Source organism: Battus philenor, unplaced genomic scaffold, assembly GCF_028537555.1.
Source record: "Battus philenor isolate CCGP_79_NKW_IND1 unplaced genomic scaffold, ilBatPhil1.0.hap1 SCAF_22, whole genome shotgun sequence".
NCBI classification, from domain to species: Eukaryota; Metazoa; Arthropoda; class Insecta; order Lepidoptera; family Papilionidae; genus Battus; species Battus philenor.
This window is the reverse complement of record NW_027181685.1, coordinates 5,386,963-5,409,741: the sequence shown is the minus strand read 5'-3', so window position 1 is coordinate 5,409,741 and position 22,779 is coordinate 5,386,963. Positions and strand designations below refer to the sequence as shown.

At 31.8% G+C, this 22,779-nt stretch overlaps 1 protein-coding gene across 1 annotated transcript in view; it reads left to right on the top strand.

The window, feature by feature from the left end:
• Positions 1-328: 328 nt before the first annotated feature.
• Positions 329-22,779, top strand: part of LOC137923671 (paired box protein Pax-6-like) — a 62,394-nt gene continuing 39,943 nt past the window's right edge. Inside the window, exons 1-3 of the mRNA XM_068766903.1 lie at positions 329-416; positions 2,282-2,408; positions 5,888-6,068. Of these exons, the coding sequence (XP_068623004.1) occupies positions 329-416; positions 2,282-2,408; positions 5,888-6,068 (396 nt within the window). The remainder of the gene's footprint in view (positions 417-2,281; positions 2,409-5,887; positions 6,069-22,779) is intronic.

Sequence of the window (22,779 nt, the reverse complement as noted above, 5' to 3'; positions counted from 1 at the left end):
TTTCTGCCGCGAGGATCAAAAAATATTTACGGATAACCGTGAATAAACTTGTCCACCACGTGTGAGACCGCGGACCGGAAGGATGTCCTTTTACAAGGTGGACAGTCGACCTTGTTTAAGTCGTTGGTAGACGTTAGATGCAGGCTGCTTTCAACTGTCCTTATTGAAGATCTATAGGAGAGGCACACGTTCAGCAGTTGACATCCTACGGATGAAAAGATAATGGTATCACCAGGACAGTTTAAATTTATTTGTTCAGCCATGAGATTAATTTAAGGGTGGTTTTCACTGACAGCTTACCAAAATAGAAGAATACGGGGTGTACACGATGCTGCCGGCGCAGCAGCTGACCCCCATCAGTCCTTGGCCTCCCGACGCCAACCTCCTTGACCGCATGGACGACCTGGCGCACAAAGGTAAAGGTAATGGTGACCACCATTTCTTCTACAATTTTCAAAATGCTTGGTGTGTTCAAAAGATTTACAACAACTATATACATATTTCTGTTCATATATACATATTTTATATTTCACTAGAGTAGATGTTGACGCTTATGTAACAAAATTTATAAGATATTCAATAATGACTTCAGTACTAATAAATGTTGGCATTGCATAGTTATTATCAAAAAGATAGCTAAACTATAATTTTAGCTTCACCCTCGTACGATTGATATTAACATATTAAATTTAAAATGAAATATAAATCAATTTAAACTTAATTCAAAGTGAAATCAATTATTTAAATTTTATGTTTAACCTCTAATCCTGAAACTTGTTCACTGATTGAATTTGTAAAGTTTTTACATAGCTATTCAATTTTGATGTATAATCTCAATCTTTTAAAGTAATTCTGACGAAGCCGTTTTTTTATTCTAATCATATCTTATATAGTCCTAGTGAAAGTCATCGCAAAAAAATAACTGTCTGATTTTTTTGTGAAGGACTTTGAAGGATGCTATCTATCTAATTGGAATTTTTGTCATTTTCATGGTGTACACAAGTGTTCATTGCTTGTTATGAATAATGAACACTCTATAACAACTCCTAATCAGAAGACTTAGCAGGCCAAGTCTAGTAACGATTTTTTTTTAAATATCACTTGCAATTCCGAATATTAAACTTCGTTCATCATTATTTTAGAAATTGCAATAAATTTCAGTCTTTTATGACATGTACACCCTCATATCATATTAACCCCTTTACCATGATTGATAATATTAGAATTGAGCGCCTTTCTTACCTTTCTATAAACTTTTCTCCACCAAAAGAGGTTAATTTTGATGTCATCCCTCCATAATATTCTATACAAATAATTTCTATATCCTTCTACCTTATATCTTTATTCTTTGATAATAACGATACCTTTCTTGATAAATAGAATAAAAAATTGGACTTTCTGTTATGTTAGTAGTTTTTATAATTCTTGTGGCTTTTATTTTAAAGGCCCTTTCTATTTTGTTCACTATATGTGGCGGTGACGTAATGATATTATATCTATTTAACCTAAAACGACTTGTTAACTCTATTGTTAATCGGTATTACTTCTAGTTAAGGGTATCTATCTGGTATGTAATAGTATCAACAATTTCAAAATATTTACCGAAAGGATTGATATTTCTACGTTTATTATATAAGTTAATATTTTCTTAAAATTATTTCATAAAAAAATATTAGTGGAAACTAGTTACACATTTCTTTAAATATTATTTATATGCAACACAATCATAACTGAAGATACTAAAATGTGTTGACAATCGACTATGTATACACATATTCATTTATAATTCTTTTGATGAATGATTTCAATTTTAGAAGTTAAAGATTACAATTTTATATTTTAATGTTTAAAACAGTTTTAAAACTTTGTAATACATCTGAACACACTATGCAATTTTAGTGTTAAGTGACACTATATTTGTTACATTTTAATATGATTTTACTAATAAATAGACTAACATTGGTTAAAACGAAATCAATATCATTATTACATATGTAATAAAAGACATTGAGTTCCTTTGTATATATTATTGATTGATTGAGACTGTTATGAGTTAATGTTTTTTTTATTCATGTTCCAAATTCGAATTTCGAAATTGAATTAGAAACATTAATTTAATACTAAAATCTAACACTATAAATGGTGAGACCTGTGAAACAAAACCTGTTGCATTTACAGTCCATTCAATGTGAACATATGAAACGCGTGATTAATTGGAGTAAGCAGGATTGTGGTGCGACAGGTCACAGCGGTGTTAACCAGCTCGGCGGGGTGTTTGTAGGGGGCCGACCGCTGCCGGATTCCACGAGGCAGAAGATAGTAGAGCTGGCGCACTCGGGCGCTCGACCCTGCGACATCAGCCGCATCCTGCAGGTCTCCAACGGCTGCGTCTCCAAGATACTTGGCAGGTTAGTGCACCTGTGAATTAATGTTCAAATTATAACATTATTATCACCATCATCATCACCATTTCAACCCCTACGGCTTATAAATAATTAATAATTGTAACAATTTTATAATAAATCACAACAAAGTATTTTTATAGCTTACGACAGTAATTATAAATACGTAATAAAAAAGATTAATATCGTTAAGACAAATTCCGAATGTAATAAATTATAATCATTATCATATCAGCCGCAGGATACCTACAGCTGTACACAGGCCTTTTTCATAAATTTTCAATAAGAATAGTTCGATGTGACCTGCGTCTACCATTTACCGACAACCTGAACAATGTCATTTGTCCATCTTGTAGTTGAACGTTCTATGCTAATAAAGAAATATCGAATATTTTTTTAAAAAAAGTTAATTCGCCTTTAACAAGATTACGTGTATGAAAAAATATTTTAAACGATTGTATAAAAGTACGTATTTTTTTGGGAGAAATTCTTATAACGTCTATTATTCGTCTAGCGCAGTTCCATTTAATTTATTACAGAGTAATAGATCACCGTGTACATATAGTGAAAAACCGTATTAAATAGATAAACGCCTATTAAAGATATGAAAGGATATTTTGGCAAAAAAATATTTTTTCATGATTTTTCATTATATTTATTCTACGAGCAATCACTTTGTACATCCGTATTATTAACCTTTGCGATACGGTACTCGTCGCATAATTACATAGACTACCGAATCACTGGTAAAATTTAATTAACACGTGGGGTTTCATCTTTATCATTATTACAGCCGCAGGTCGTTCACTGCAGAACATAGGCGTCTCCTATAGAATTCCAAAAAGACTAGATGAAAGCGGTCTGTCTTTTGCGTCGTATGTCCACCATATAAAAGGACAATCTATAATACGCGTTTAGTTCCGTGATCGCTGCTCCAGTACTATAAGGCCCCAGCAGGCTATCTGCGCACGATTTAGGACCAAGCGGACTCTATTGTTGTTATTGTTTTTTCTTAGATTGAAAAATTAAATTAATAATGTCAATTTACCAGTCATAAACTAATAAACTTGTTGTAATTTTTTTTCTCAATATTCTTTAATATTAACTATGTCATTAAAATATTTTGTTATATGCGCAAGGATATTAAATATCTATAACACTAATAACCTATAAATAACTCCCTTACTTGTCCCTCGGGTGTTAGTATTAGAGTGATTAATTGATTTCGATATTTCTAAAAATACCAACCGCAAAATAATTCCACCACTCGCTATCCTAGCAACATTATACTTTAAATATCTAAAAAATGCAGTTGGAATAGTACACCGGTCTCTAACTGGTTGTAACCGCAGAATCATAGTAACTGACCGCACGCTGTAGGAAAACACTACAGAACGCCCCTGCAACTGTCCAGCTTAGTCAGACCCCTTGGCACTGTCGTTAACCATGTTCACCAGGATCTATTTAATTTAGCAGACCTTGACTATGAAGGCTGGTTTTAGATGACAGGCATGATATTCGAGCTCGTCTATTTTCGTAGTGACGTATGGGTTGTCGATTGATTTTTGTTTGGTACGTCTGTGGTTTGAATGTATCACATTATTTGCTATTTTCGTAATTAGATACGTTTTAGAGTATTAAGTAGTTAAATCGTATTATATTTTAGAACGGGTGTCAATTTAACCAACTTTTTCGCGTGGATAAACTTTCATAACAATTAACAATAGGGAGGGGTTTTCTCTTCGTAAATAATACACATATTTGTTTTTAGAAAGTCCTGCAAAAATGAAGATGATGTACGATACCATGAGTCAATAATCTAGTAAACTATACATATATGTTATTATTAATAATTAAAAGTGCTTGTCATTTAGTACATGTTTTTTTAAACAAGAGCTACTGCGCAATCGAGCATGCCAATACTACAGGTACAGCTGTACTACTATCGTTCTTTTTTATGGCATACAACACTGTCTATTCTATAATTATTTATAAAATTTGCCACTTGCGTTTCTATTGCACAGGAGTGACCTAAGCTTAAAGATAGCTTTCCGAGCATAGAATAGAAGAAGAAGTTTAACAGAACATAATTGTTAAAATTATAGACAGCATTTTTTAATTACAATCACATCATATGCGAAAAAACGTTAGGGTAAACAACAACAGAAATATTAAAATTAATATACTAATACATTAATATAGTTTACTCGATCGCAATGTTTTATGAAAAGTGTATAATGAGTACTGTTAACGTATTTTAGATCCATATACGAATTAAGATCTCCTCTGTTCACTTTAGACTAATGATTATTTAATAATCTTAAATAGAGTTGAATGAAAATTCAATGATGAATTTATTTTTAAATTTCAAACACATTCTAATTTTACTTATAACAATTTCCGCAATGGATAACGTTAAAAATCGTTTCGGTGACAGCTGGCCGATAAAGCGAGTAACACACTCGGACCCGGTATCGAACTCGATACCTTGCGAGGCAACCCGACACCGGCACTCCGCTACCCCTTGCCCCGGCGTTACTTGTTGTACCTGCGCTAGTCCGATCAATTTCCATCCAATCGCACACATCACACACTCCTATATTAACAAATATTTTATATTTTTTTATCAAATCGTTCTCTACATGCTCACAACTGAAATGTATTCCTAAAATATATCATTTAAATAATTTTATTTCACCCAAAAATATTTTTCGGAAGTTTAAATACATTCACGTCAAACGAATAACTAATTCCCTCTTTAATCTAATTTCCTTTTAGACTCTTTTACCCTTAGATTAAAGTTATATTTAAAAGCCAGATTCCTTTTGTCCTTAAAAACATACGTGTTTAATTTTAGCTCGAGTATTTGTACACAAATATCAAACCATCATTTAACTAGGGAAAGAAGTGTAATAAATAATAATTATATTTTCAGTTTTACGATAAGACGAGTATAGTTCAGCTCTGCTTTTATGTTTTGTAAAGTTCTTATAGCCTCGTATTATTGCCTAGTTCTGAATAATGCGAATTTAACTAAATATGAACATAAAGCCAAATTAACTTACAATCACACTTATGCATCACGAGTAATACTTTGGAGTATTGAGCTAAGCTTATTGTTATAAACTTCTAGATTCGTCTAGATTTCTAATGTAGGAATTTTTGTTTTGAAGTTGTGCCTTAACGACCTAAAGTAGAGCTAGGGCTCCCCACTCGTTATCACATAAAGAGATTTAACTAGCATTCCTTTGCCTTGACTATTTAAACTGAATCACAAGATGATATGTGAACTTATATGATGTTCTCCAGATGCGAATTAGTAGGTCTGATGTAATTAAGCTGAATTATACCGAAACACTCGTTCTTTTATACCATTTACTCTACGTATACATGTGCAAAATTTTTAAGAATGAATTACACATAAATTTAATACTAATTATATATGCAATGTAATGTTTCGAATAAACCTGTGTTTGTTTTAAAAGGTACTATGAGACGGGATCCATCAGGCCGCGAGCAATAGGCGGCTCCAAGCCCCGGGTGGCGACGGCGGAGGTGGTGAGCAAGATTGCGCAGTACAAACGCGAGTGCCCCTCGATCTTCGCGTGGGAGATCAGGGATCGTCTACTCAGCGAAGGTGTCTGTACTTCAGACAATATACCCAGTGTAAGTAAAATTTTATTAGTATACGTCATATTCTTTAGTATTTTCTGTTATTGCATATTTTAATTATGTTCCGAGAAAAAAAAATATGCATATAGTTCAGATTGTCCTATATATATATATATATATATATATATATATATATAAGTATCGTCATCATATCTTCCTCACTCGGCATAAAAATGGTATCGATGTCAGCAGTATTACCCAAGTAACCCGTAAGAGAATGCTGTGAAAATAATTAAAATAGAATGGAAGGAATAGTACAATACATTCTACTCTTCAAATAATGATTATAAAAACTACTTAAATAATCGGTTTATATTATGTTACAAAAATTTTAAAAGGTCCTATGAACCAAAATGTTGAATTATTATAATGTTAAAGACAATTATTAAAAATTAAAAGTCTTTGCAAATAATTTATGTCTTTAAAAAAATATTTTAGTAGATATCTAAGAATTAATATTCGCAAATTGTTCGGTTAAAACAGTCCTTTCACTTTATTTTTTTATAATTTAAAGAGGCATTCCAGGGCAAGGTATATGATGCCAGTGAGACGTAAGGTTAAAGTGGTGAGTAAAATTATGAAATCTTATTTAACTCGTATTTCAGAGTAGTTATTTATGATTTTCATGATAAATATTTAAAGAAAAATTTTGAATTCCTAAAACCTACACTACGTTGAGGAAATCCGATAAAATATGTACCGACGTTTTACCAAGACGCCATTCTAAAGTATGAAAAATACGAAAGGGCGACTCATAAAGTACAATGGTGCAGGCGTACCTACAGTGCGGCTATATACAGGATGCTATAACGCCTTATCTTTCCCCGGCACTATACAGGACTCCCCTTTTTTGTTTCCCTCTCTCCACCTCCTTCGCTTCGTGGCAAAACAATATGACGTTATAACTTTTTTCTTCATCTTTTTCCCTTTTTGAATACGAAGCCGCTCCCTACTGGGATATCCTTTAGACGGATTCGATAACGTAGCGTAGAAGGATATAAAAGCTGATGCGATAATAGGAACGTCTGTACTTCTTATTGTTCTAAACGCTTTTCATGTGAATATACTTTGTAAATGAGATCATTTGTAGATTAATTCATTGTTCGTAAATTATAAATAATTCATGTTTTGCTATGGTTTACGACTCTCTTAACATTTACTAACTCTTTCCTGCTACGTATACAGGCTGTTAGCATAATGGCACGTAAAAAAACACTAAATATTAAGAAGTAAGTCGCACGTGTAACGCTCATTATGCGCCTCGAATCGCGAAAGAATTCTTGAACACCCTTTCGGATGTCGCCCCTCACGAAGTACTTAACATAAATTAATTAAGAAATTCGCGCAATCACCCTGTTGCTGACGGTTTGTCGAAAAAAAACGGCGTTAAGTACTCTCCACCAAGAATATCGAGAAAAACATAAAACCGAAATAGAGGGTAAAGAGCGGGACGGCGATATCTAATTTTATATAAGAGCGAAGGAGTTGAAAGGCTATCTCTTTTTCCAACGTCTGAAGGGTGGAGGGGAAAAGAGACGATTTTGACACGGTATGAATAAAGAAAATATGAACGCTTTTGTTGCCGTAAAAATTCCTTTACAGGGGATAAAGTCTTTAAGCTATCAGAGGGAGCCTTTAAGGGAGGTTTAAGGTAGGCGCATATAGGCAGGTGCTTATAGGGCGGTCGCGTCTCGTATTTATTGAGTATCGGTAAATATATAGAACGTTCTCGTACATGTGGATATTGTTTATGAGGGTTCTTAAGCGTTGAATATATTAACGTCGCTGTCGGTCGATTCATACCTCTCCAATGTCTGATTTCGTTAGGCTGGATGAGAGAATTAATATTTATGGAGATCGCGAACGCATGTGATTAATGTCTGGCTTATTTTTACGTGAAAATAGGACGTGACAAATGTGTCAAAATGTTTACTCTCATTAACATAATATTTGATTATAGCAAACATGTATTTTATCAGAACCTTTTATTTTATTAAATATGCTTCAATATTTTTATTTTGTCTTCTCTGCGCAAAATTATTGGTATAGGAACTTTTAGGGGGTGAATATATAGCTCATTTGCAGTCAATTAATCTATGGTAAACCCTAACTAACAATCAGTGTTTTCAGAAATAAAATATAGTAAGCAAAGACGTTTTTAAAATTCGTGTTACTTTGTATTAAAATTAAATATTTTAATATCTGTTATCGCAGAGTTTGTACGGCTATACATTATTGGTCTGTCTGAGTTTAGTGGAAAAAATAAATTTAAACACATTAAACACATTTCTGGGTAATATGATTTTTATATATATTACGTGGAAATATATATACATATCTCCGTTTTAAATGTTTTTACTAACAGTTTAGCTATACATTTGCCTCGTTAAAACTTTTACACCTATGACCAATAATCTTGTGTAGTCTATCATAAACTAGACATCAGTAAGTTACATACATACATTAGCAGGCGATTATAATAACTAGTATGATAGGTTAAAGTTTCGAATGCCTGAAAAAAGTTTAATAAATCTATTGAAATTAAATGTTGGTACGTAAAAATAAGTCAAACTGTTTAGCCACCGGTCGGTTATATTGACTATCAAATTCATAGTTCATAGTTGAATAATTTAAAAATTGTTAAGGCACGCGATGCTAGTAGATGCCTTGATGATTCTATCGTTTAGTAACATTAATACAAGATTACGGTATTATCATCAATATTATGGGCGTTATTTACTTCTTTACAATAAAATCTCAGACTATATTTCTTAGATTAAATAAAAAATCAAAGAACGTTTGTCTGCTAAGGGTTACTACACTGTAAATGACTTCATAGAAGATATTACTTGAAAATGATGTATTCGGCTCCAAGCTATTTCAATTAAATGCGTATTTTTAAATTCTTTTTCAAAATATATGGTTCCGCCAAGTTTTTTTATGCTTGTTTTTTTCACGTCTGAGACATTTACTATCCGAACAGGTGAACAGGTCTTTACGTCAATAAGAGATGATGACTATTCTAGTTTTAATAATGTATTGTTTCAATTTGTGGAAAGATAATTTTCGTTTAAATCGTAAAGTTCGGTCAGTAAATTTCGGTCCAGAAATATTATTTTTAATTCGATTTTATTAGCAAGAGAAGTTTATAAATAAATTAATTTCTTTTTGTTTCGTTACAAGTAGAGGCCTAATGAATAACAAGGACATCGAAAGCTGATAAGCTTTTACTGTAACAACCCTTGACTAAAGCGGCACTAACAAAGCTAAACCCCGTTAAGTCACCCTCAACGATTGCCTTTGTCGTTGAATTTTTGTCTTTATCTCATAAAAATACAGTTTAGTTTTAATTAACTTGAAAAATGTGAGGTAAGGGGGTCAATTGTCGGCAGATAGCAGGGTCATATCGGAGCGGAGCATGCGTTCCCGTAGCAAATCACTTCCGGGCCACTAAATCCAGGCCAAATTAATGCATTTAGCACGCTCCCTTCGGCACTTTAACTGGGGATGACAACTTTATTTTATTATATAGCGATATGTTCTCGTCATGACAGTTGTTGATTTTTTTGTGCGGAACGACTATCGCGGTGCGGAAATATTGAATTTAGCAATTTCTACCACAATTCAATTTACTATTCACTCATATTACAAACTGATTAGACTATTTTAAGCCAAAATAAGTTAATCCACCACGTCCATAAGGCAGATAGACGACTTTGTTAAGGGCTTCAAAAAAAGCTGGAGACATACCGCTTCCGAAGGATCTTATTGTAAATCTACCAAGGAAGCCTTTGTTCAGCAGTGGATTTCAACGGCTAGAATAATAATGATGATTGATTAAATCATCATTAAAACAATGCAGTTCTTCTAAATATTAATAATAACAGTGCTTAACATATTTTCATTTGCGGTCATTACTTTCTAAACATAATGATTACATTAACACAGAACTTGGCGGGACCCTTCAAACTAAATCACAATAATTTAGGCAATACAAGCAATATTAGTGATAGTATATAAGAGAACACTTTTGTTCTTTTGTAAAGAAACCAAACACAATTTTACTAAAAAATAATTAAACAAAGTTTAGCGCCTTCTGCATTCTGTACCCTTGAGCTCGAGGAATCTGTAAATGTCACTAAGATAGCAGTATAGATCCAGAGGTAAATCAGCTGAGACTTGCACTCAAAGGTCGCGGGTTTGATTCCCGGGATATAATGTTACATAATTCAAACTTTTTGCAAGAATTATATAGGATTGCCACTGTTCACAAATAGTTTTCCAGAAGATGAGCAGCACATCGCCAACCCACGTGCCAAGCGTGGTGATTATATAACCCCATAGATATCTTTGAGGTGGCCTATGTCTTGAAGTGGGTGATAATAGCCTGAAATGACGACGATAGATTCCGTCTGAAGATATGTATTTATTAACTGTAAATACGATATAGCTCGAGTAATTAAGTAAGGTTATAAATCCTATTATATTGTAATTCACTGATAAATCTTTCAGCTTGAGTATGAATTGCTCTACTACTGTAAACTGTTCTTAAAATGGAAAAATGACGACAAAAAGTCCTTCTTAGGTTGTTATGGGCTCTTTGCAGATCAGGGCGCGTTGCTACCCTCGTGGCTTCAACATTTTATGATTTGAATTTTTTTATTTATCATTAACAAGATTAACAATTTTGGTAAGATAGCACAAAAACCACCCGGGTTTGTATTTGTACTAACAAAGTTGATACTAAATAAAAAATATAATACACTTTGATTAAAAATTAAACTAAGCTATGGCAATGAGTGGCTAAGTGAATTTAGTCCCAAGTTCACTGTTAATGATTCTCAGAATATGATACAGTAATAGGAATAAATAAAAAATAAAATTGATACATAGTTTATTGTCCGTAGAAGTCTAGATATATGGGGCCAAAAATGTTGGCGAATGTGTGGTCTGTATAAACGGGTTAAATAGATAACAATGACGGTGGTAATTTAATTATAATTTGACTAAACTAGGTAACAGTAAAATAATACGTAACAATAAACTGACGGAACAAACGAACAGACAAAACTGCGAAGCGACATGAACTGTCAATATAAAAAGTATATAAACAAATAAAAATATAAAGAGGTTTTCAATAACGACTAACTGGTCGTCAACATTAGCTTGTAGTATAAAGTAGAAAAATTATTAATTTATTTCTTGTGTGTCATATGAAAGTTTACGAATGTGTGTGTAATTAAAGCTCGCGGAAAAGAAAACTGCGAACGAAATATCACAGTGAATAGGCTGTTCGTAGAACTGATTTAAAATATCATTAAGCATCATATCAGTATCGACGATCTCACGGGGCCCGGGATATATCGCAGCAACAAATTGTAACAAAGGAGTCAGGGAAAGAAGATTATCGGAGATGACGCGTGGCGAACACGTGGCGTGCATGTGGTCATATATAGTAACATTTACCCCAACTTACTACTTACACGCGAAATAGCATTTTATCACAAAGGCACAACGTTCACTTTCAATTGTTAAATATTTAAGTAAAATCTCTATATAATTGTTAATAAAAATGGACTTTATCTGATAGAAATACGGTACATTTTAGTATAAACAGATATTTTTAAAAGTTACTTAAAAAGTAAGAAGTGTTGGAGGGAAATGAATACCACAATTCGTTGGATTTAAGGCTTACATTGATGTTGAGTGCAATGGCGAGCAAATAAATAGATACAATTGTTACCGATTGTCTTGTCTGTCATTACTGTTTGTTTATGTCACTTGCAATGAAATACCTCGTGGGCGAATGGACAGAGAGTCGCGTGTTTGAAAAAAATTAACTTTTGCTTACATGACCAAAGTTAAAAATGCGTAACATAAGCAGATAACATATATATATATAGAGATACAACGGTATCTAGTTTCCTTTCTAACTACAAATTTAAGAGTGAGGATGTTTTCTTTTTTCTTTCGATGATCATTTTGATAAACATTTGATTTTCTTATTAAGACATTTATAACGTTTGTATCCTACAGTATATTTTTAATTAATTTATAAGAAATCTTCGCAAATGATGTATTCAATTATTCATAAAATTACATTACACTTAAAATTGTACATTATTTGAATTTCTCTTAACAGATTCTTATGTACTCTAAAGCACAAAGTAAATCAATAAATAATTTACATTATTTTCGAAATAATATTGGATACTTCAACTGTTAATATATATTAATTCAGTACCTCTATTAGTTTATAATTCAATAATTGTAGTGTCATAGTACTTTCCCATAACTGTGGGTCGTGGTTACCAATTTTTTCCAGACCTATCTGTTTTCAAAAAATTTTATTAACTGCGTCAGTCTACCGATTTGACTATCCTCTAGCGCATATACTTTTTACCTCCTCAGTTTTCTTAGCTCCTCCGTGCAATATGGCTGTGCTTGATTTTTTCTTGATTGACGGGACGGTGTGGATTCTTAACAAGCAAACTTTGGAAAGTCGGGTCGGAAAGACATTAAGTCTTCATAAATTAATTCGCAAATATTACATGTCGATTACGTCTATCCTTTGCCTTGTACAAGACTTTAATCGTTTAGGTTTCGCACACATTAATATGGAAAAGATGAGGGCACGCATTGATTTCACGTTGTTGTTTTTTTTGTTTTTGTTTATTATTTCTGTGGATCTGCCTGCTACTCCTCGCAATTCAAGTATAATGTATTTATTATTCATTTATTTTGACATAATAACTATTGTTTAAAAATTATAAAAAACAATATAAATAAAATTTGAGTATTTTATAATTATTCATAATAATGCAGTAAAAGTTAATAAAACAGACAAATCATAAAAATCTTCATAATACTAAACTGACGTTACATCTAAAGCGACTTAATTACAAGGTTCGAATCCAATAAACATCCCTCTCACCACTCGGCCCGTGTGCGGCACGCGAGCCCACAATACCCTAATGAAAGATTATCTTCAGCTTATATGTTGAGCAATATTGTGCTGAATATATTATTACATATTTCCCCATACGAAAAGTTTTAATATTTAAAAATTATATTAAAATTTTACTTAATAAATTACGTTAAGTTTTCTCATGTACTGTTTTAATGTAATTCATATTAAAACATCTTTTGGATTAATTTAGGTAACGCGATATCATGCTCGTGCATATTTGCAAGGTGTTATAATAAAATAATTTGAGGAAGTTGTCAAAAGACACTGGATGCAGGCTGCTTTCAAGCGGTACTATTGGAAATCTCTGAAAGAGGTCCATGTTCAGAAGTGGAAACCTTACGGCTGAAATGATGATGATTGACTATTGTTCTACTCGAAGAGTTAAATATTGTGATTCGACATTCGACAGTGTGTTTTGGTTATCAATCGTACACAATCAGACACTTTATAAATTTGTTTTCTTTGAAATACCATTTATATAAAGATAATAAAAATAAAAGAAAATTAGCGTACGAAAAGTCTGGTATATTCGTAAAAGATACAATCTATTTATCAAACCAACTTCGATTTTCTTTTTAAAATCCTGTATCAAATATATTTAGTGCGAAGTACAAGCGAAAATAAAGCGGGCGAAGCATCGGCAAGGGTGACAAGCGAAGCGAGATAAGCATCGCCGCGACACGTGCGTCCCCATTCGGGACATGCAATTTTTATATTATGCTGCTATTATTATTAATTTTGCTTTAAATATTTTACGCCGACGTCTATTGTACGCTAAATATTTTATCACATATATACAGCAAAGTTAAAAAAAATAACCAATATAGCACCACCGATTGTTAGTTAAAGAGGCAATGGTAGGTCACATTGCGAGCAAAACAGATGACTACCAGAGCCTTAAGGTTCTGGAGTGAAAACCACGGATCGGCAAGTGAAGCGTAGAACATCTGCCCATGAAATAGATAAAAGACTTTGTTAAGATCGTTAGTACATTAGTAACACTGTTCTAAAGTTTTATTAACACGAAAATCTAATTACAACTGCACGTATAAATATCATCGCCATCGTCATTGCAACCATAGGGCATCCACAGCTGGGCGTAGACCTTCTCTAAAAATTATCCAATAAGACTGGTTGAAAGTGGCCTGCGTTTAAATATAAGGTAAAAATATAGAGTAAACATACAAAATTATATCCTATCTATAACCTCACATATGTAATAAATACAGTATTTAAATAACCTCTAAATTCAAATATATAATTATGGTATTGATATTTCAATGAAATTTAAAATTATTTTTTAAAATTTTAAACACATGACTCTATGTGTTATTAGATATATAGAATTCTTAGAAACAAATTGCTTATATTAAGGCGAGATTTCGTTGCGTCCATCTATAAATGTTGAGCCGCTCTTCATGGTACAGTCAACAACATAGTATAAGCACTATGGTACAAAATCGAATCGAACAAATTATATTAAAACTGTTTACTTTTAACAGCCATAAGTTATTGGCAAATCTCATTCTAAAAAAAAAAATTAGTGTAACTTATTACAGAACGATGACTTTATACGATTGGAAACAGATGTAAAATCGTTAAAGATTTTTAATGACAAATTAGTTATATTATATTAATACATTTACCTCTTTAAACTTTTAACAGTATATAAATATATAAAATATATATCCTATAAATACCGCTAACTTTCCATCCAGACACAAGAGGTTGATCGTCTTTTAATATTGTCGTGTACATATTTGTTATGAATTTATTCTACTTAAATATAATTTTGAATAAAATGTTTGTCTCAATTGTCACTTCAAAGAAAATAATACTATCTGATTAATTAAAAATAATATAAAAAAATATAAATTTAAAAGAAATTCGGACATATTTAATGATATTATTTTTTTTTTTAGCCATAACTTTGTGTTGAACTTAATCTAAGGATTATGTTGTAACATTTGTTAACATTTGTTTTGGTCACTGTACTCGCATCCCTCCGATGCAAACCTATTCAACATCAACAGATACTTGATAAGATAAAACATCCGATTAGTATTTACTTATACTAACATATTGGGGTACTTTGGTGAATTTAACTTTCTAGTAGCTTGCATGGGGGTTACATTGTTGTTTAATTATAATAAGTATGCATATTTTTTACGAAAATCGTATTAAAGCATTTGCGTTGAACTCTTTTATATGTTAAACAAATAGCCTATGTTTAACAGCTTTTTTTACTCTCATATTAAACAATACCGATTAAAATAAAAAATAAAACTAATAATATGTGAACCCATTTGATCGTGCTTACGTTGTTTAATTATATCAACAAATATAATAAATTTTACACAAAATGATTGGTTATAGATATATAAGTTTTAAGGGGTGAATATATAGCTAATTTGCTGTAAGTAAACATTTACATTTACAATAATTCTTTATGTAATATAAAGTAAAATTTTATTTAAAAATGTAATACAAAATTAAACAAAAAATATTATAATTAAAGTGCAATATTTAAGTATATTGACGAAGTTTTACATACTTTCGAGATCAACGCAACACCACGGGAGCATTCTAGGGTACTTATTTGTTTATATTACGAGCATAAGACAGCTAAACCCGGGCTCCACAAGGCATTCTTAGGCCGTAACGGTTGGTTGCACATCAAACGGCCGAAACTCCTTGCACTATATAACATCATAATCAGCCGTTTAGACATTCTTTGATAAACAACATAAACGTCTTAGGGGGGAATTTAATTTGCCTGTCGCGTCGCTTTGTTTGCTTTATCCCTAAGCTTGATATTTCGATATAATTTGCATTCATTTTTACCACATTACAGTTTAATAATTTAAGAAATTCTATTACAATCTCTAATATCATTCAAGATGAGATTAAAGATTAAGTTTTGAATATATATATATATATATATATATATATATATATATATATATATATATATATATATATATATATATATATGTATTCATACGTACACAAAAGATCCACAAAGGAAACTACATAGTCTAAACTTTTTATCATATTTACTAAAATTATTTTAATATTTTTTAATAATTGTAAATAGTTTATTTTGTTTTCAATTACATTAACAGGACTGATAAAGGTAATAACAAATAATAATTATTATTATATATATTATTGTAGGCGGACTGATGACATACTATAGTCTATGTCGCAGGTAGTCGCTGGTTGCGGGCAACCCAAGACCGGTCATCGTGTCAGTGTTTGCAGGAGGCTTGTGCTTATAGTGATGATGATATATGTTATATTAGCTGTCCGCCGCCCGCTTCGCAAAATGAACGAACGCCATCTCAACCCAACTTGTGGGTAAAATTTTATAACATTCATTCTTGTCTGTCCTTTGCATGACAAATAAAAATATTGTAACTAAATTTCAAGTCTGTAAATCATATGCTTCTAAAGATATCGTGATGAGTAAGTACATATAGAGAAATCTCTTATACATGTCGATTATTCTGGTGATAGAACCATTAAAAGTAGTTTTTTTAACTGGCTTCTTTACTGTTAGATCTTTTCTGCTTTATAACATCTAGGTAGTAGATAGTAGATATCACCGCAGTGTTTATTTATGTGTTTTTCATTTCAACCTATAAACGATAATTGCAAAGCTGCCCTAAAGATATCTATGGTGTATATATAGATATATATCTATATACCAAAATAGCCACGCTCGGGAGGTGAATTGACGATCGCTGTTTGTTATTATGTTGCGTAGAAGACGCTGATACCCATCTAGACTCTTGTTAGGAAAATGTGACAATTATACATAATTAATGCATAAAGTTTGAATTATATAAGACTGTATCCTGCGACCCACGATCGCAAGCCACAGTCCTTTTTTATACTCGTGATATATTTAGTATTTGTAGAAAATATTCCATTTAAGAAGTGTATGATAGGAAATTTAGAGAATTAAAATTCACGAGCCCCTTATTTTAATTTTATTTGTTTTTAAACTGCTGCCTGGCAAAAACAGCGTTTGAATAAAATCACATTCAGGCAGTGGGGTGCGTCCCTCGGCGCGGCGCATTCAAAATATCGACATATGTTGTGCGTTTTACGCAGTTTTAATTTTAATCCACTCTCAGCACTTTACATATGAGATACGCTTGTTCATATTACGCTATCGATGTGATACACCGCTACTTTATATGAATATTGACATCTTTTCGTCATAAAAACTATATTAAATATTTGTAGGTGAAGAATTCTATGTCTAAAAAGGCAATAATGATAAAAAAAAATTTTTTACTTTGTGACTTTTTAGTTTGAGATTTTTTTAGTACGTAAAATTATGACGATCATGAATACACAGTATTTTGTCTTACAAATTTCTTTCTCACACAGTGCGAATTGTTGACTTCAGTCTGGGTTACTTTTGCTATTAAATATCACTTCCATTCGAGTGTTTTTCATAATTTACGATTTTTAAACAAACAAATTTTTATATATATTCGTGAGAAAATTAGTTGACAATGCAATGTTTTTATTTGCAAATTAAATAGATAAAAATTAAAAAAAATGTTAACAGTTTGTATTTTACTGGTGTACCTTTATTATTCTTTCTAGAGATGTTGTAGATAAGTAGACCGTGACGTCTACATATACTGACAAGAAACTGTATGGTGTGTTTTTTTTCTTATGGTGTGTCTATGTGTGCCTTTAAAGGCATTTCGGCGCTTACTATTTTAAGTTTCAAAATAACGAGTACAAACATCGTGCTACAATTATAGAATACAAACTTCTGTGTATCGTCGCACCTTTATATTATAGATAAGAAGTATAAATGATCTTTATTGAAAAACCAGTTTGTTTTTAATGTTTATTTACTTTCATATGCAAATATTTGAAATATATCTTATGAAAATCTGTTAGATGACGTTAATTAAACCACTATAACAGAGTTTTAGTGGAACGTGTTTGGATCTCTCTAATCTCATTTGACGGTACAAAGCGTTCACCAATATTGGCTTATTATGAGGCTGCGACTGATACGCGCTTCGGAACCATTTGCGGCACGCAGACGGACACACAAACGCCGTAATTCATTAGACAATTTGGATTAGCATTCCCCGTGCTCTGTGATTGCAGTTAACGTTTGTGTGGTTAAACCGATAAAGCTTTCTCATACATAACTTAATGTTTGAAAATTAAAAAGTAAAATTTGTTAGGATTTTTTTCATATGTTGCTAGTAAACAATTAAAAATTTCAGACTATTCTTATTACTTATCCCGTAGATTTGCTACGCCGTAGACATTTGCTACGCACAATAAAAAATGTATGTTTATTTTTTTAAACATATTTTTATCATTAATAAAAACACTTTGTTAACATCTAAGCATCTATGAAACATAGGCCTCTCTTGAAGTACACCGCGATGACCGTTCTTGCAATGCCCACATCCAGTGACTTCATACGATCTTGACTATGTTGTTGGTCCAGTATGTGAAGGGCCTACTCACACCGAGTCTATGGGTTTATAACTTCTAATATTCCATTATAATATTACAATGAAGTAACATATTCCACCAATATTATAATAGCGAATTATTTTAACTATACTTTATAAAATATTTATATGCATATAGGATATATAATATGAAGGAACTTTCATATTACAAATAACAAAAACTATTAAATAATCATAGTAAAATGTATGCGTAATGTATGTATAACAAACAATCCACGATAAGCGTTCGGTTCCAAATCTGAATTCGTAATTATTATCGGAGTACCCTCCTCGAGTTAACACATGAGTTATGACTTATTACTACCCCAAACAGTTCTCGACATGTAATAGCCCCTGCGCGAATCAAATGACATGTCAATGCATTGTCACCTATGCGATTTACGTCTGTGGTAACGCTGCACAGACTAAATAGGGATGACCTAGGGTGACCATACTTTATGAAAGAAATTTATACCAGCCAATTATTAATATTCGTGAGATACATTTGAATTTGTATTTTATTGAATTATATTACTTTTATTAAAAACATATAATTTACTTTTTAAAATAGGTATTAACTATGAAAAACACACAAAATTTACATAGCTTTAATTTTTTTTTTGGGGCGAAAATATTTTGATAATTATTTATTATTTGTTTAAGATATCCTACCCTCTGGACAGGGTTATGTTGGGTTTCTACTCACAAATGCTTATGCTATTTCAAATGGCCCATCCCAGTACTTATGTTATTCACGATACCCTTATAATAGTCGTTGTGTCATCATGATGGTTCAAAATGGTTCAATCCATCGTCCTCAGAGTCGCTTCAGCGAGTGGATTGAAGTTTAGGTTTCCCTATGCGTCCGCTACCGAATAGTGAATAAATTATTTCGTAATGATTTATATAAAAAAATCCCCAAAAAAATGAACATGTTGGTGACCCTAAAATGACCACTTCTCTCTTTCAGTCGCGCTAACCATAGCGAAGTGTCTCTCTTCAGATATTTATTATAATTTTATGCGGCGTCCACACTCTCTCGTCTCTTTTGTGTATTTAAACGATGTCCTTGTCGGGGTTTTGTTGTTAGAGGGTGAGTATAATATGTAATAACAGCACTATCGAGATCTCTTCGCTTTTGAATATTTATGGCTTTTTTTTGACGAATTGGATGCTAGATTTAATTCAACGATTATACAGTGTCAGTTGTCGGTAATTACATTAGTAATGGTGTCGTTATTGTGTTGATAAATTAATATCTTTATCGGAATGTTTAATCTAAAAATATATACGAAAAATGAAAATTCTAAAACAAATTAAGCATATATCATAACTAGTATGTCAATTGATGAACATAAGCCTTCGCCGCAGATTTCTAATAGGTGCGGTTGAAGGCATGCATCGAGCGTCTTTCAACAAACTTATAACAATAATCAGAGTTTTACGAAAACAAAGTACCAAAGCGGTCGAGTTAAAACTAACGAAAAACTTAAGTAAAAATTTAATTGAAGACAGAATTAATTTGTTTAATACAGATGAACTCTGAGCTACGTTCATGATATGAAAATACTTTATTTTTATATGTTTTTTTACAATAACTTTGTTAATTAATAATAATAATGTTTACAAATTTGTTATCTCGTGTACAACTTTATACGAAACAATGTAACGAAAATAGTTTTCCTGACTTAAATGACATTAAATACACAGTTATAGTTACACAGTTATAGGTGGCAGGACGCTTACGCTATGCTAAATTTACAATTCGCCATTCTGCATCGACATGATTAAATAAATATTTTTTCAATTAAATTTTCATCACATTTTTATATTATTAATAACTTATGACTTTATCTTTCTGTAACACTGAGCTATATTCCATCATGTATTACTTAAATTTAAACTCTTTAAATAAAGATATTATCAGATGAAATAATCACGTACCGTACACGAAAAAAAATATCTAATCTTTATTGCACATTTTCCAATCTCACCGTCGCACGAATAGGCTTGTTCTTGATATTGGATTCTTTTGCCGAATAAGGTTAGAAATTAATATAACAAACATGTTATTGTATTCTAACACATGTACTAATGAATACTGATATAATATATACATACTATGATCTTAAATAGGTACTAAAACCTTTAAATGGATATATATCATTTAGTCATAGCTCATTTACTGAATGTGTTATCGTTTTTATTCATTATTCCTGGAACCACTGTTTTTGGATAGGGTTTACCATCATTAATTCAAAGTAAATAAGCTATACATTCATTCACCCCTTTAAGACCTTTTTTCAATCACCAATAAAAAAAGATATTAAAGAAAACCTAAGCTACTGATTCCTCTGTGAAGATCCAATAGGCCTGATGTTGGAGAATATTTTAATCTTAAATAAGTGTATAATAAACAGTTATTAATTTTATAATAAGATGTACTAACTAAACCAAGGTTGCGGAAGACGCAAAATCAGTTCCGCTTGGTTGTGGAAACTCACTCGCAGTGACAAAAGACTAGGTCGCGTAAAGTTACTGAATGCGCAAAACTGGTCATTGGACCAATCTTTGGGAGAGACCTTATAGTGGGTATCTATCGGCTGACATGACGATGAAAAACTAACATATATAATAATTAATATGACTTAGTTCTTTCAGACATTTTCCTAAACGATCTCATAACATTGTTTTTCGAACGCACGCTTCTAATGTTCTCAAAAAAAAAAAACGTAAGAATTATAAAAAAATGTAACATAAAAACCGTTATAAAGTTGTCATTCTGATTCATTCGAGCGTTCATCCCCGTGCCGGATGCAATAATACACTATTATATTATTTTAAGTAATAATAATGGCAACGATTATTGTCATTAAAATAGAATTATTATTAATGTAGACCGAGAGAGCGGTTCACGTACTAAACACAATTGACTTTTGCCATTTGGTTGCCTCTCAAAGATGTTGGTATTTAATTGTATTGACCCTTCGCCTGTTTGCACCTCATTATTGTTGAATATTTTGTTAAAAATAGTTTCTATTGACTTTTATATTCCCATAGAAGTAAACCCATACAGCTTACCTTATCAATAATTTATCACTTTTGAATTAAACTAATACTATACATGACATATAAATTGTATTCGTTTAATCAGCACAGGGACAGCTAGTATAATACATATCATCATCGTCGTTGTCGTAATCATATTAGCTGATAGATGCCCACTGGAAGACATGGACATCCAGTCGCTGGGTGCATTCAGCGCAAGACTGGTATGTCATTGTAGAGATTTTTGGGGGACGCCTGAACCTTGCAGTGGTGAGGTTTTACAGGCTGACATGCACATAAGGTAAACTTCAATTTAACAGATTTTTGTGCGGATATAACTAAGGAAAGAATACACTATGAAAATTGTATAACAGACGATCGAAATCATTAAGTTTTTATAGCTCTAAATAACCATCTAATAACTTATCACTTCGGTCGGTATCGGTAACGTTTTACGTTTTAATTTGAGTGTTATATAACGTTCCTGGACTTTAGGGGATAGCTCTCTTTATAACTAATTAAAATTATTAATAAAACATTTGTAATTTAAATAGCTTTATTAACCTTCATCTGGTTTTGAAAATGTTTCATTTCATAATTTAGACATTAAAAATAAAATTATAATTATAAAGTTTTTTCCGTTATATTCAGAACAGATCAGAGGTTTTATTAAACAAAGAATTTGTTTTTTTTCTCATCTTTGTCTCGAAACAATTAGTAGTCGCTGTATTTTTAAAGCATTATAAGACATCTTAATAAAATTATATTTACGACATTTATCGAAAGGAAGTGATGCGGAGAGCCATCGAGTTTTCGCAATTTTATAACCGTGACAATTACTTCGTCGCACTTCAGGCCCTATTATCTGTCGCCAACGACGCGTACTACGCAGAAATCCATCCTCCTTCCCTAAAATATAACGTCGGATATAAAAATAAATCAATAATCAATTTTACGCCAGCCCGTTCGAAGTATTTTAGGATTTTTTACGGTGGCAACACTTCTAGCAAAAAATCAACCTATATAACATTTTAAATGCTATATTTTTTAATAAAAGTTAACAGTAAAATAAACATAAATACGCGTGTTTTTTATTATTAAGTATATATGCGGTGATTGAAATTTAATCTTCCAATTTGTGCCTCATTGGTAAGCTCTCGATCGCTGAATGAGCCAAGAAGAA